At 42.3% G+C, this 16,109-nt stretch overlaps 1 protein-coding gene and 1 pseudogene across 5 annotated transcripts in view; both read right to left on the reverse strand.

The window, feature by feature from the left end:
* Igf2bp3 (insulin like growth factor 2 mRNA binding protein 3) overlaps positions 1-16,109 on the reverse strand; it is a 135,481-nt gene that overhangs the window by 74,362 nt on the left and 45,010 nt on the right. For all 5 annotated transcript variants that reach the window (XR_004121976.1, XM_031381815.1, XM_031381817.1 and 2 more), the window contains one exon: positions 15,400-15,448. Coding sequence is in view for 4 of the 5 variants with exons in the window: in XM_031381815.1 (XP_031237675.1) it covers positions 15,400-15,448 (49 nt within the window). In the remaining variant the exon portion in view is untranslated. The remainder of the gene's footprint in view (positions 1-15,399; positions 15,449-16,109) is intronic.
* Positions 8,612-8,752, reverse strand: LOC116100240 (annotated as a pseudogene).

Here is a 16,109-nt window from a genome sequence, read left to right on the forward strand (position 1 = left end):
AAAAAGAGGGGCCCTAGAGAGTTCCTTTACCACTGTTATGGACCAGGAACCCATGAGCAGGCCTGGCTGGACTTGATCTGCTGGTGCCTTCATCGTAAGACTCCCCGGTCTCTAGACTGAGCAACCGTGTGTGTATTGTTTATGTGCACTAGTCCATTATAATAATAGAGAGCAACAAGCACTTCAATCCACACAAAAGTCAGCAGACTAGCCCTGGGTCTAAGTCTAACCATAAACACCTAGAGCCACCCATCCAACACCACAGGGAATGACCCAGTGTGAACCAAGTCAGCTGGGAGAGCAAAGGTCTTCAAAAATCTATCAAAATTACCATGGTTTTAGGTGTAGGGAGATGGCTCTGCAGGCAAAGTGCTTAACTCACAAGTATGAGAACCGAAATTCTGATCCCTACAACTTATTTAAAGTACAGGATAGGACCTGTGATCCCAGGGCACAAGAAGGAAGGCAAGGATCTCTAGAACAAGTAAGACCAGCGGTTCTCAACCTGTTGGTTGTGACCCCCATGGGATCACATATCAGATATCCTACATATCAGATATTTACATTACAACAAATCACAGTTATGAAGTAGCAATGAAATAATTTTGTGGTCGGGGTCACCATGATATGAGGAACTGTATTAAAGGGTCAAAGTTGAGAACCACTGAGCTATACCAACTGAAATGGTGAGCTCTGGGTTTAGTGAGAGGCCCCAATTCAATATATAAGGAAGACACCAATGTCAGCCTTCAACTTGGACCTATATACACTCACACACACACACTCTCTCTCTCTCTCTCTTTACATATTATACATTTTATACACACACACACACACACACACACACACACACACACACACACACACACAGCAACAAACAAACAAACACCTCAGGCTAGAGTGATGTTAAAGAGCACTGTCTTTCAGAGGATCCAAGTTCAACTCCCAGCACCTGTATGGCAGTTCTAGGGGATCCAATGCCCTCATCTGGCCTCCACAGGCACCAGACATAAATGTGCTACACATATATACATATAGGCAAAATACTCATATAAAACAAAATAGTCTTAACCAGGAGGTAGCACAGGTCTCTGATCCCAGAATTCAGGAAACAGATAGATAGATTTCTTGAATTTGTGTCCAGCCTAGTCTACAGAGCCAGTTTAGGCCAGCCAAAGCTACATAGTGAGACACTCCTTATCTTACTTACAAGGAGGAAGGGATAGTTTTCTGCTACTAGTGTAAAGTACTTGCCTCACATTCACAGAGCCCTGTGCTTGATCTCCAGCCCCACAAAACCACAGAACAACAAAAAGTTCATTGTTGTTCAACTGATACAGTTACCAAAGTTAAGTGAATGAGATCAGTTAGTTTAAGGTCAAGTCCACCTGATCCCTACTATGGGGCTGACCTCCACCTACCCCAGAAGAGCTGTGGATGACCTGCTGTAGCTCACAATCAGCACTGAACATGGATAGCCCAGGACTCTTCCTACCTTGCTACCAGAATATGTTAAACAAGACTCACAGTATGAAAAACACATAGCAAAAAGCCTTCTAACATCCAGGCCTGAAAAGTCTTGCTTCCCTGTGTCCTGGTATGAAGGAACATGGACTTTAAATATGCAGATCTAAGAAGAAATAAAAGCCAATAATGTGTGCATATAAAGTATCTTACAAATCCAATAATGAATTAACAGACCCCTGAAGGCAAATTAAAGTTCATGGCCATCATCAGATGTTTTCTCTCAAAATTGACTGGGTTATTTATGGAATCAAGAAAGGAAGCTAGGTGTGTTGTGGCCCACACCAGTAATCCCAAATACTCAGAAATTTGAGGCAGAATTACTTGAGCCTGGGAGTCTGGGGTCAGTCTGAACTGAGGGAGAAAACATAAAGACTCAAAGAAGACAGGAATAGAAATCTTCCGGGAGGAACAAGTGTTGCAAAGCAGTCATTCGCAAATGTGAGGACCCAAGTTCAAGTCCCAACACCTACAGAAAAAACTGGGCATGGGTCCCTAGTACTGTGGGTGACTGAGACAGGAGGATCCTGTTGGCTGCCAGTTTAGGTTAAGGTCCTATGAGATGCCCTCTCAAAAGAGCAAAACAATGACAGAGCATGAACTGAAGTCCTTCTCTTGCTCACGTGTGCATGCGTGTGTGTATGTGTCCCTCAAACAGGGATTCTTCACTGACTTAATTTTCATCTTCTAATAACTCAGTCTCATTGTAGATTTTAAAAGCTAGTGGTTGCTTGGAAATCACTTATCTAAACAACTGTCACAAATGTCCTTCACCGCTGCTGGGTAAGAAGGATCTAGAGCTCAACTAGTTCTGTTAGTGATTTTTATGAATCACTTGTGTAAGAGACAGGAGGAGAGAATAAATGAATGAATGAATATAAATATATGTGTATGCCTGCGGAAGCCAGAGAGGTCATCGGAATCCCTGCTGCCCAGTTTATGTGCTTGAAACCAACTCAGGCATTCCAGAGAAGCCCTGAGTGCTCTTAGCCACTGCACAGCCAAACTTCTTAAACAATGGGCAAAGACAGCTAGGGTCATATAATTGAGCATAGGGGCTGCTACGAAAATGTCAACAGGAAAGATTTCTAAAGGCACAACAACCAAAATCCAAACATGAATGTGGAATGAATCTGAGTTGTTTCTGGTGCTGCCCTGAAGCCTTGACTCTCACAGTGTGTGCACTGTGTGTGCCTTCACACCACCCCAGGCTCTGAACACACAGTGTGTGCCTTCACACCACCCCAGGCTCTAAACACACAGTGTGTGCACTGTGTGTGCCTTCACACCACCCCAGGCTCTGAACACACAGTGTGTGCACTGTGTGCCTTCACACCACCTAGTGCAGATGAATGCTGCCTATAACACCCAAGCTCAAATTTGAGACTATTCTGTGTTATGACTTGAAGTGTTTTTACTGGACACTGGACATGTAAAAGTTTTCAGTCCTTACAGAAACATAATGGTTTAATTATGGAAAAAAAATTTTTTTTAATTTTTTTCAGATTGTCATTCCTCTGCATGTATTAAATTCAGGTATCTTTGAATTCTACTATATTAGAATATTTGATTTTTAAAAACTACCATTTGAGGGCTGGGCATTTAGCTCTATAGTAAATGTACTTTAGCATATCAATCAACATCCACCCACCTCCCAAAATATGCAATTTAGATCAGTAACTTGAATTTCTTTATTTCTTTTTGTTTGTTTGTTTGTTTCTCCCTTCCTTCCTTTCTAAGATCTTTAAGTGAATTTTTACTTGATATTAGGCCAGAATTTCCAACTATTTTTCAAATGGCCTTAGGCCACTTTTTGTATACATGTTTGTATGTACATACATGTAAGCCAGAGGCAGCTGTTGCATGACTTCCTCATTTATTTCCCATGTAGGCTTTCTACATGGTGAATTAGCTACTTTTCTATTGCTGTGATAAATCATCAAGACAAAGACAACTCACAGAAAGATGGGGTTTATTTGCATTTACAGTTCTTCAAGGGGTTAGAGTCCATAATGGCTGAGGACTAAAGGCCCAACATCTAGAACTGCAAGCAGGAAGCAGAGACAGCCACTGCCTGCCCTCTCAGGGCCTTCACACAGAGACTCCCTGCCACAAGTTGCCTCTCCTCATGCACAACAACCCAATCTCTTATACTTTTTATGCCTCTAAATCCAGTGCCACATGAATGCTGCTGCTAACTCTGGCTAATAGTTTGGGATGGACACCTGCCTGCTATGACCACATTAGCATCAGCTCCAGTGAGGACCCCGGCTCTCCTGCTACTCTCCAGCAGCGACAGGCTCTGCCCCAGCACAGCCTTGGCTGTGACATCAGGCTCACCACTGCTCCAGGGAGGACCCCGGCTCTCCTGCTACTCTCCAGCAGCAGCAGCCTCGGCTATGGCATCAGGTTTGCCAATGCTCTTTTCCTCTCCAAGCTGAACAGCCTGTATTTCTTTCTTTTGGCCTCATTTTCTCCTTTTCACTGTAGATCTGTATACGTTACTAGTAACAACCAAGTCACAGACTCAATCTTATGCTGTCTTGAAATTTCCTGCCAAAGAAATTAGTCTATTATTTTTTAATTTAGCCTCACGACATGGGCTGAAAACAGCCAGATTGTTTGTCAAAATATCACATGAATGGTTGTTAAGGTCCTTGCTTCCCTTTTTAATCAAACTGGGCTTCCACTGTCTGTGCTACTCTCAGCATTGCTGCCTGCCAGGGCCTACCACACTGGCTCATTAAGCTCTGTTTCCAGCATTCAATTGCTTCTCTGGTCCAAAGTTCTGAAATCTTCCACATCCCCCAAAAAAAGGGGTTGCGGGGGAAGCGGGGAGAGACAATAGGATCTTTACAGCAACTATCTACTCTCTGGTACCAAGGCATCATAGATAAGGGTCTTTTTGGACTTATGTTTCCAGACTATAGAAATGGCAGCATGGCAGCATGTCATAGACTTGACAACCAGAGCTGAGAGTTACATCTCAAAATATAAGCAGAAGGCAGAGACAGCCAAGTCAACAATTTCTTAAAACCCAGCTCCAATGACAGGCTTCCTCCAACTAAGCCATACCTCCCAAACAGAATCACCACAGAACTCAAGTATTCAAATGTCCAAGACTGTAGGGAACGTCTCATTCAAACCACTACATATGGGTACTTGGGGTTCAAGCCCCCTAAATCCATATAAGATAACTGGAGTGTATAACCTCAGTGTTAGAAAGGTGGAAACTGGTAGAGATATTTGGAACTCATTGGCCAGCCAGGCTTGGTGAGTCTCAGGGTCATAAGAGGCCATGTCTCTAAAAAAGTAAAGTAAGTAAGTAAATAGATTTTGAACAGTTCCTTAATAATGACACTAGGCATGATCCTCTGGCGTCCACAATCACACACACACACAGAGACAGGTGCTCACATAAACAAAGAGTATCAGTTAAGTAAGCTCTGAAATGGTCACTAGCCATCTTTCTGTTAGCACAAATACCTGGTCCCCTGGAGGTTTCTTTATGTGTGTTCTGCTGCTTGACTGTTTCATCATTAGAGTCTTTAGGCACCAGTCATATCCAAATACCTCGTTTGCACTGTTTTATTTTGCATTTTTTGACACTGTGGTACACTTCTAATAACAGACTTCAGTGCAGTTAGTGGCGTTGCACACAACCACTGCCTTCCATCTTCAGAACGCTTTTATTCTACAAACTTAAGACTGACTAGGAAGGGACTGTGGATGTAAAGAACACTAGGCAGAAGAACACAGAAACCTTGATGTCAGCTGATGGTGGGAGGCAGAAGGATATAACACATCCTCAGTTCAATCAACACTAAGTACCTCCACCCATCAGACAGAAAGCATAAACAAAGGAAGCCTGAGAAGCCCTCAGCACACACACACTGACATCTAGGAAAGAAAACGGAAAAGTAAAGCCCCACAAGGAAGAACTCTAATAACAAGTGTATTTTGCATAAGATAAAGCAGGCCCTTCAGCAAGGCAGAGAAGAAAAGGATAGCCCCTCATACTGAAGAACCTACCTTTCTGGATGCTGGTGCTAAATTTAGAAACAGAATTAAACAGGCCCTCTTCAATAGACAAGCTGTTCTAAATCCTCATCTGGGGACTGTTCTCCTCCTCCCGTGTTAACTTTATTTTATTCATTAAGTCAGAGTGGAAACAAAAATGAGAGAACCGAGCAAAAGGGTTTACACATCCAAACAGCACATGTGATTCACATGGCTCTCGTGCTGAATCAACCTTGTGGACAACCTAACTCACATCTTAAAAGACAGCTAAAGACTGGCTGGGCCTTAATTTAACCAAAAGTCATCTGTAAGAGATAACTTTAGAGCCAAGGGATGACAGTGTTGTATTCTTGAGAAATAAAGGACTCATCCTATTCCCCTTTGAAATTTAGAGGAATAAAAACTATACACAGTCAAGGAAACTAAACTTTTGTACCGGGTTCTGCAACCAGACACACCTGAACTAACTGGTCTACTCCACTGTTTCTCTCACTGATTGCAGCTATAAAATTTGAACCATCCTATACTACATGTGAACCCCAACAGTAATAACAAAGGTGAGAGTACTGCTGGGTTTGAGGTGTGTCATTTGCCTTTTGTCCTCTGACACGTTGCCACAATTCAGACTTGAGGGAGGAGTGAAAAAGCCTTGCCATCCTCGCCTGGAACAGGATGCTACACAAACCTCCCATGGAAGGAAGGCAGTGCTACAGTCCCAAAGGTTGGGTTGAACTTCGTGCTATTTCCTCTGTCCTGTCATTTAAACCCTCCAATCAGCATAGGAAGTGTGTGACCAAGGACTGGGACTCAAGACTCTAGCTTCTCCAGCTAGGAAAGGCCCAGGGCACAACACAATACCAACACAGTGAAGGAGATGGGGAGCTCAAAAGTTACTAGAAACTCCTGAGGTTACCCCAGGAGCCAGCCAGAGCCCCTTGCTCAATCTGAACTCAGTAGCACTCTGGATTGTGAGCACTCAGTCATGGTTACATCACTGCCAGGATCTCAGACTGACTACAAGTGGGTGGTGCACAAATCAGACAGACCCCCACACTCTGAAAACAACAGAAACTAGAACTCTAAACCATCTAAGATAGTTCCAACTTGCAATATGAACCCAGCTAAGAGGAGGGTACCCCACAAGATTATCAGCCTTCTCCACAGGATTTAAACAAGACACAAGCAGACTCTCAAAATATTTAAGATATCCAAAATACAACCCCAAATTACTTAGCATATGAAAGCCAGGAAGAAAATGAACTCACACAGAAAGTCAGTACAAACACCAAGACTGACACAGATGTAAAGTTACTTGACAGATTTTAGAGATGTTTACTATAAAAAAAGTTCCACAAAGGGTAAGCATTCTTTTTTTGTTTTTGTTTTTGTTTTTCAAGACAGGGTTTCTCTGTATAGCCCTGGCTATCCTGGAACTCACTCTGTAGACCAGGCTGGCCTCGAACTCAGAAATCTTCCTGTCTCTGCCTCCCAAGTGCTGGGATCAAAAGCGTGCACCACCACCACCGGTGAGCATTCTTTAAAAGAATGTAAGAAATAGGAAACCTTAATAAAAGTATTGGATGAATTCCCAGTAGATTGTAGGTGATAGGAAATTGTCACTGCCACACACACAGACCAAATCTAATTACTCTGAACAACTCACAGAGAAGACACTGAACAAAATAAAGAAAGGCTCAAAGCCCTATGGGGAAAAAAATCAGAAGGGTATAGTCACACCATCAGTGTTGAAGAAAGAAAACGGAAGTGTTTGCAGAAAAAGAATGCACAGTGATGAGTAAGAATTTAGCAGAAGACAAGAAGCATACAGTGAACTCTGAACAAGGCAATTTCCCCAAATCTATCTCTGAATATATCATAACTAATTAATGAGAGCCAAAGGGGGAAAAAAATCTCAAAAACAGCCTAAGAATCAAACTGTAAATAAGTCATCAATAAGAGATAACAAGAATATTTCCAATCATTTAAAAGTAAAAAGTAAGCCGGAAGTGGTGGCACACACCTTTAATCCCAGCACTTGGGAGGCAGAGGCAGGCGGATTTCTGAGTTCGAGGCCAGCCTGGTCTACAGAGTGAGTTCCAGGACAGCCAAGGCTATACAGAGAAACCCTGTCTCGAAAAACCAAAATAAAAAATAAATAAATAAAAGTAAAAAATATATATTCTTAAAAGAGTAAAACCAGGAGCAAAAGAAAACATCTCAGTGGTTAAGAGCACTTAATGTTCTTACAGAGAACCCAGGTAAGATGGTAAAGGCATCACGCCTCACCAGGTAAAGGCACCTGCCCCTAAATCTGACATCCTGTATTCAATCCCTGGGACCAAGTTAGTAGAAAAGAACTAACATCTGAAACATGTCCTCTGACCTCTGCAGGGTTACCCTAGCATGACCATGCCAATACACCCAACATACGCAAAATAAATAAAAATGTAATAAATTGTTTTCACAGCAGTAAAATCAATGAAACCAAGTACTTCTTTAAGTGAGCAAGCAGGGAGGAGAATCAAACAGGAACAGAGCATTTGCTGCTCTTGCAAGAGGACCGGAGTTCAGTTCCCAGCACCCACATGGCAACTCACAATCACTCCCAAGGATCCAACACATTCTTCTGATCTCTGTTAGGCACTAAGAATACACACAGTACACATAAATATGCATAGGCAAACTTTCCTATACATAAAACAAAACAATCTAGAAAACCTCTAGCAAGACAGATTTAAGACACTGGAATAAGCAGTGCGAAAATTAAGAAACACCACTACAGATTCCACGGAATGTTAAAGGCCAATCCAAGTGTAATGCCCAATAACCATGGCAGGTAAGGAAAGAAGAAGACTGAGAGTTCTTGACAACACTTTAGGTTGAAGGTGAAGCAGAGTCATGGCACCCACATGGAAGAAGAAAAAATGCTACAAGGTGTTCTCCAGCTTCTACAGGTACACAGGCCCTACCCACACTCACATAGAAATCCAATTTAAAAAGAAAATCAAGAGTGCGATGGGTAGTGGTGGCACACACTGTGATCGAAGCACTATGGAGACAGAGGCAGGTGGATTGCTATGAGTTGGAGGCCAGCTTGGTCTACAGAGTGAATTCCAGGACAGCCAGAGCTATATAGAGAAATCCTGTTTCAAACAAACAAACAAACAAACAAACACACTTGATCTTAGCCAAAAGGCCAAGAAGTGATATAATAAATCAGTGAATAAATGAATAAGTAAGTAAAATAAAAATTCAGGTAGAGCTCACAGTGTTAGAGTACTTGCCTAGCAAGCAGTAGGGCCTGAGTTGAACTGAGGGAGGACAGTGAGATAGGCTGTCAATATTAACTCCCAGACAAGATAAAGCATGATATGATACAGAACAGGGAAAGTAAAAAGCATGAGTCAGCCTATAGGAATAAGAACATAAATGTCACATAACCCTAGAAAGGTTGGTGACTTGGTCCCAAGAGGGGAACAGCTCCACTGTGAACACTATATATTATCTCTCAAGCAATCAAGACCCCTTAAGACCAGGAAACACGCAAATAAACCTGGGGCTTTGTGCTACAAAACCAAGTAAGTTAGTAAGTGCTGAGGTGGCATAAAAACACTGGTTTCAAGAAGCCGCCACATTCACCTCAGGATATAAGCACTGAAAAAAGTGACTCCAGTCTGAAACCCATGAGCTTATAGTTATGGATGCAGACATATGCTGGCTCTGATAAAAGGCACTCAACAAATGGGGAGGCATAAGTGTTAGTCTTGTATTTTCTATACAAACTATCTCAAAGGTCTGAGTAATCAAATAACCGAGAAGACAAGCTCATCTTTATCCAATGCAGTCAGGGAATGAAGACGTGGAAGAATACAAAGGCTACCACCTCATAACCACAACTAATGAGTGTTAGCAAAGACCAATGCAAGAATAGACACCACACACACACCTCTTAATGAAAGAAGCATACCATGCCTTGTCTAAACTAACAAAAAGCAAGCCTGTATGTAATCCAAGTCCTACGACAGTCACAAGGAGTTTTGTTGCCACAAGCTAAAAACTAGCACAGATTGCTCCTTCTCACAACCCCAGGAAATGACCTTCAGGCACCTTGGCCCCAGGGCTTCCAGATTCCAGAAGGATGAGGATGGAGCAGGGAGTTCCTGTTTAGGGTTATACTATGGAAGCCCTGGTGAGCCAAGACAGAAACCTTCTCTTTTGGAGACACAAACTGAAATACCTAACAATGTTGTAATATAAAAATTTTGTTTCAAAATAACCTAGAAAGGGGAAAGAGTGCTTGTATGTACACATAACAAAACCAGCCAACCACATGTGTACACAGAACAAAACCAGCCAACCACATGTTGGTAACGGCAAGTTTCACTGTATCACTCTACTTTTACATTTGATATTTTTCATAATAGATAAGTTATAAAATTGTAAAGTGACATCTCAAAGTCGCAGCAGCCACCACCACAGAACAAGCAGTCAGGCATGAAAGGGCAATGGAAAAATGGCATTGTAAATTCCTGCAGATAACGTACCAGCCATAGGGATTGGAATCCACCCCTACACAGACACACCAAAGGCCAAATCAGTTCTATGATGTTAAGAGACTAGCCATCCCAGAGCAGCCACTCAGAGACAACACAACTTGTACAGTTCTCTAACTAAGGATTTCCCAGTAACAGCACTGGTTGCTTGATCTCTACACCAAACAGCTGGCTGGCTGACTGGCATGTTGGAATGCTGGATAACCTGAGGATTCTCGATTTATGAGGAGCCTCCACTTTCCCCCACTGCTCAGGCCAGAAGTCGCCACGTCTTAAGCCACACCAGACAACAAACAGGAAAAGATGGCTTCTTCAGAACTTCTTCCTAAGATCAGCTAAGTCCCAGGATCAGACATCCAGGTTGAGGTAAAGCTAAAAAGACACAGTGGGTTGTATTTGTTTTGTTTTATAAGTGAGATTATGATTTTAAAGTATGCATTCCAGGTCAGCAAAACAATTCAGCAGATAAAGGCATTTGCTACCAAGCCTGGCACGGTGAGAAAACAGATTCCCTTCAAGTTGCCTTCAACATTCAACCATCATATGTGCACACACTCCACGTACACATGAATAAAAAGTACATCATTTAAGTAGAGAAATGTAATAAATAAAGTACACATTCTCTTAAGTACTAGTCAAGCCATGTATCTGTCCTTTGTCACCTCAGTCATGGGCCGGTCAGCAGGGAAGCCTTATGATAGCGATGAGCAACCATGGCTCAGTCTGGAAACACTACCCTCTGTTTCCCCACTGAGGACCTAAACTTACTCGTTATTCTAGGACCACCATTTCCATATGGCTTATGTACAGGTGGGTCTTCCTTAGGGTTTTCCTTCTGCACTCCACGAATGCTCTAGGGACTCTGATGTTTCTCATCAGAGAGCAACAGTCAGACAATTAGGAAGTTCTGTCATAGAAGTTCTTTCCTGCTGGGCGGTGGTGGCGCACGCCTTTAATCCCAGCGCTTGGGAGGCAGAGGCAGGTGGATTTCTGAGTTCAAGGCCAGTCTGGTCTACAGAGTGAGTCCAGGACAGCCAGGACTACAAAGAGAAACCCTGTCTCGAAAAACCAAAAAAAAAAAAAAGAAGTTCTTTCCTAAGACATTGGCATTAATCTCGCATGTGCCTTCCTTAAATCTAACAGTGGAGTCACCTTGAGAAAGCACACAGTGAAGGAAAAGGATAGAAGTAAGATGCTTCAGTGCTTGCCCGGTCTCCTAAGAGGGGAGTGCCCAGTCCTCAAGATGCTTAGGAAGTAAAGGAAGGACAAGAGGATTCTATTTCCTGTGCGCATCCTACATATGAGGGGTGGGGCGGGAGAATAAGCTTTCCTAGCTCTCCAGCACCAGCCCCTCCAGAAAGTAAGTTTCCTCTTAACTCTGTCTGCCACAGACACAAATGCTGTGGACCATTCTCCTTCCCCTGGTGTTCATAATGCTTTATCATTGTCAAAAGCTAAATCACTAGAAGGCACACAGCAAGAAAGGATGTACCCAGAGGATCTGGAGGAGCGGTCTTCTTATCTCTTCGAAGTATAGAGGAAATAAAGATGCCTAGAGTTAAGCAGGATGGCAAGTAAATCTAACAATGCAGTAGACCACCTACAAACCAGCACACCGCGCTGCGGCTGAGGTGTTTCTGTCATGCTCCGACTCTGTGGAGAAGTCAGACCTCCCAGAAAACAGCTCACAACGAAAGTAGTAGAATGGGGGCTATTACTTTCCGTTTCCAGGTTAGATCATCATCAGAAGACGCTCTCAATCCCTAATAGACTTTTTCTTTGAGCCTATGGGAACTCAAATCATCCCTCTTCTGATCTGTTCCCTGCATGCTTCTGCCACAGCAGAAACAGGGGCAGTGGGAGGGTGGGGGTGGGGGTGGGACAGAGGGAGGCTGTGGGCGGGGCAGTAAGAAGCTGGGGGCGGAGCAGATAGACTGTAGGAGGAGCTCTTTCTGATCCTGTGCTCATCCCCATTCCAGCAGTTGGTTCCAATCTTGTATGGCGGTAGGCTCCAGGAACAAGACTCATAAGCTCCAGCCAGCCATGCGCTGACACAGCTCAGAGAACTGAGTCTCAGCGACTCTGGCTCTTATTCCAGTTCCCTAGGTTCTGAATGGCTGTTCCCTTCAGTCATAACTACTTCTATCCCTTTTGCTCTTTAACCTCTTGAGAGCTCGTGATTCTCCACGTTCAGATCCCTTGGTGAAGACCTACTGTGTGTGCAGTGAGATCAGCTGGACCTGACAGGCACATGAAGAGTTTAATCAAGGTTGGGAGGTGATGAGTTTGTTCTATCACACACATAATGCACTGAATGTTCATATAGACCAAGCACTGTTTTATGGCCACAGTTAGTGTGATTCTTTTTTAATTTGATTTTGGTTTTTTTGTTTTGTTTTTGTCTTGTTTTTTTGAAACAAGATTTCTCTTGGTAGCTAACCTAAAACTCACAGAGACACACCTGCCTCTGCCCAAGTGCTGAGATTAAAGGCATATAAGTAAGCGGAGGGCTGCTATCATCATCTCTGGGCCAGAAATGAGGAAAATGCATCACTTTAAAGTGTGTTCAGGGCTTGTGAGATGGCTCAATGAGTAAAGGCTCTTGCTGCCGAGCTGACGTCCTCAATCAAGTCCCTGGGACTAAATGGTAGAAGGAGATAACTGGTTCCAACCATCATGTGAATGTTACGGTGTGTGTGTACACACGTATGTATGTATGTATTTATGTATGTATGTATGTATGTGCATATAATGTAAAAACTCTGCTCAGAGACAAAGTCATGATGCTAGGCTAAAATTTAAGTCTCCTCCAGGCTGTCATGCTTGAGGCACACTGTTCTACGAAGCTTGCACAGCGCTCACAGCTCACTACAGGCACATGCACAAGTCATGCCCTAGACGCTGTCTACCTCTTGCCGGGCCACTGACTGTCTCAAAAACAGTCTTGCCAATGCCATGAGATGCCTCATACCACAGGCTTGGCTAGTATTTAACTTGTATCCCATCATCCATATTTCTTTCTTTTTTTTTTTTTGTTTTGTTTTTTTGTTTTGTTTTGTATTTTTGACAGTTACAAAATCTACTTAAAACAGATCATAGTCAAACCTCTTTTTAAGGCAGGCACATGTTGTCTCTGCGATGCATTTTCTTCATCTGATCATGGGTCACATGTCTGGCTAGGTCACTCTCTGTAATCCTAACATTAATTGGTGGAATCAAACTCTAACCCTTCCATTAGAATGGAATCTGGACTGTAAAAGCGAACACAGTTATCACTGTCTACAACAAGGGTTGGCACAAGGCAGCCAGAACATTGAGCATGCACAGATAAAGATACAAAGTGACCCTTCTTCAGGTAAGGGATGGAGGGAACAGCGCTGTGCAAGTCTTCAGGGAAGGAACCATCCACCCAAATACTCCTAACACGCCCTGGCTCAATCTGGCTTCAGTCATACATGTTCACACATGCCTGTAATTCCAGGACTCAAGAGTTTGAACCAGGAGGATTGTTGTTAAGTTTGAAGTTACACAGCAAGATCCCATCCACCCCTGCCAAAGTAAGAAAAAAAAATATTTTTGTTAATGTCAAAAAAAAAAAAAATCAAAAGCTCAAGAGGGAATCACAACTGGAAAAACTCAAAATTCAAGTTCCAATCTTCTCCCACATTCTCATGTAATTAATCTCTCCTGCCCTTTACAGACCACTGGACATCCTGTAATGCCAGCACTCAGAAGGCTAAGGCTGAGGGTCCTAATTATAAAGCCAGCCTAAACTACACAGCAAGATCTTGTCAAAGAAGGGAAAGGAAAGGGAGGGGTGGAAGGAGGAAGAGAAGAGAAAATAAATTATGAAAAAAAATTGGGCAAGTAAAGGTTTGTTTTATTAATTAGATTTTACTCATTACAAGGGGAATATCTAAAAAAGAAAAATGTCATGACAAGTCATACAGTCACTAGCTCCAGCAGATACCACACAACATTAACCGCTCATTGCCTGTCTTTGGTTGCTGTAACTGACTATCTCACCAACAGCCACATCACACTAGATGTGATTCCTGAGCAGAGTATTTGATTAAACCATATTTAATATGGCCCATCTTAAAACTGGGGTACAAATTTATGATCTTGATGCTCTCATAATACATTTGAGGCCCACCCCTCAAGGTAATGAATTTCCTAAACAAATATTATTCTAAAACAGGGAAATGCATATAATTTAATCTCTGACATTACCACTCAACCTACAATGTGTGATTTTATATATAAACAAAAACATTCAGAACACACTAAGGAACTAACCATCCTTTCCAAGATCAAAATGCAGCAGTTGTGAAAGGATACAGCACTGGGTGAGATAATCTATGGACAAGTGATCTGACTCCAAGCAGGAACCTTGGGGAATCAAAATTCACAACTTCCCTCAGCTCACTGCCAAGGAAATCTTGAAATCATGCTTTGCACTTTAATATGGGGTCCGGTTTAATGACAGAGCAAATTAATTTGGAAACCCAATCTGAAACCACAAAAGAAGTCACTCTTAATGTTTATGTTCTTATGATACAAACACTGAGCAGTTTCCTTGCAAGGCTTCAAGGCAAGTTTTAAAACCTTTCAGGGGAGCCAGCAAGATGGCTCAAGTGGTAAGGATGTTACTGCAGTCAAGCCTGAGGACCTGAGTTCAATCCCTGAGTGGGAGGAAAGAACCAACTCCTGAAAGTGGACCTCTGACCTCCTTGAGTAAGGATACAGACACACACAGTAAGCACAATAGTGAGATTTTTTTAATTTTCAGAGTTCATGGTCTGGAAGAGTTAACAATCATTTACTGTGACCTCTTCAGATTCTCACGTTCTCACCATGACACTGTCATGATGCTGTGGAAACTGCTGACACAGGCTAGTGAATTGTGCTACACAGCTTTGTTGATACACAATCACTGAAGGGCCATCATCTAAGCAAAAAAAGCAGAATCACATTTTAAAATAAAGTGTTAAGAAGCAGGTATTTGTCTTTTAACATTTCTGCCAAGGAATGCCATATTTAATTCTAATGGGCAACTCATATTAGCAAGATGCTGCTGCGTGGGGCTGAGTCAGAAAGCTAACAGTTACTATCAACTGTTGGGCATTTAAAAAGATTTCAAAGAACAGGTTTTTAAGGGATTTAATCCTACAAAGAAAAGCCCATGCCACAGCCATTAGAGAGAAGAATTAGGTTCCAGTATACCTGAGGGCTGAAGGAAGGAGAAAAATCTTTAGAAAAACAAAACAGGAAGCCGAGATCTTAACATAGAAGCTCTTACCTCCCATTGTAAGTGGGGTGGGATATTTCGTATCTGAAGTTTCCGAATCCTGCAGAAGAATTAAAACATTTTAAGAAACAAAACATACAAAAGCAACATACACCAATAGCAACACAGAAGCTTAGAAAATACTTAAAATATGAATTTTAATTTAATTGCACACCAACATGAAATGAGGAAGTTTAGCCCACAAAAAAGGTAAAATACCCCCAAGGTATGCCCTGCTGAGACACTTGGACCCAGAACTGTTAGGTGACTGGTGTTTTATAAAGCACTACAACAGACACATAAGATACATTAATCTGATGACTAAGTTCAGCATCCAAGCCTCCTTTCCTCAACTTAAGCTCCGGAGCACAAACAAAGCCTTAGCCAGAGGTCTGTACTGAGAGCACCAGAGCCAAGAGGTTCATTGGAGCATTTAGGGAACTTGGGACTGGAGAAAGAAGAAAGACTCTCATTTTTTCCCAACCTCCTGACTATAAAATTCAACACAATATTTAATCATGAATGTGGGTAATAAGCCATAGTACCTGTAATTCTCAAATCCATGAAAATCATGTATTTTCATGCCACAAAAGGTGCAATAGATCATTAAATGTCATCTATACTTAGTGCCAAAACTCATATACACATATACATATACATGCATACATATATGCCCACACACAAACACACTTGGTCTCATGCAGACCAGCCTAGAATGACCT

The sequence above is a fragment of the Mastomys coucha genome, unplaced genomic scaffold (genome assembly GCF_008632895.1).
Source record: "Mastomys coucha isolate ucsf_1 unplaced genomic scaffold, UCSF_Mcou_1 pScaffold20, whole genome shotgun sequence".
NCBI lineage: Eukaryota > Metazoa > Chordata > Mammalia > Rodentia > Muridae > Mastomys > Mastomys coucha.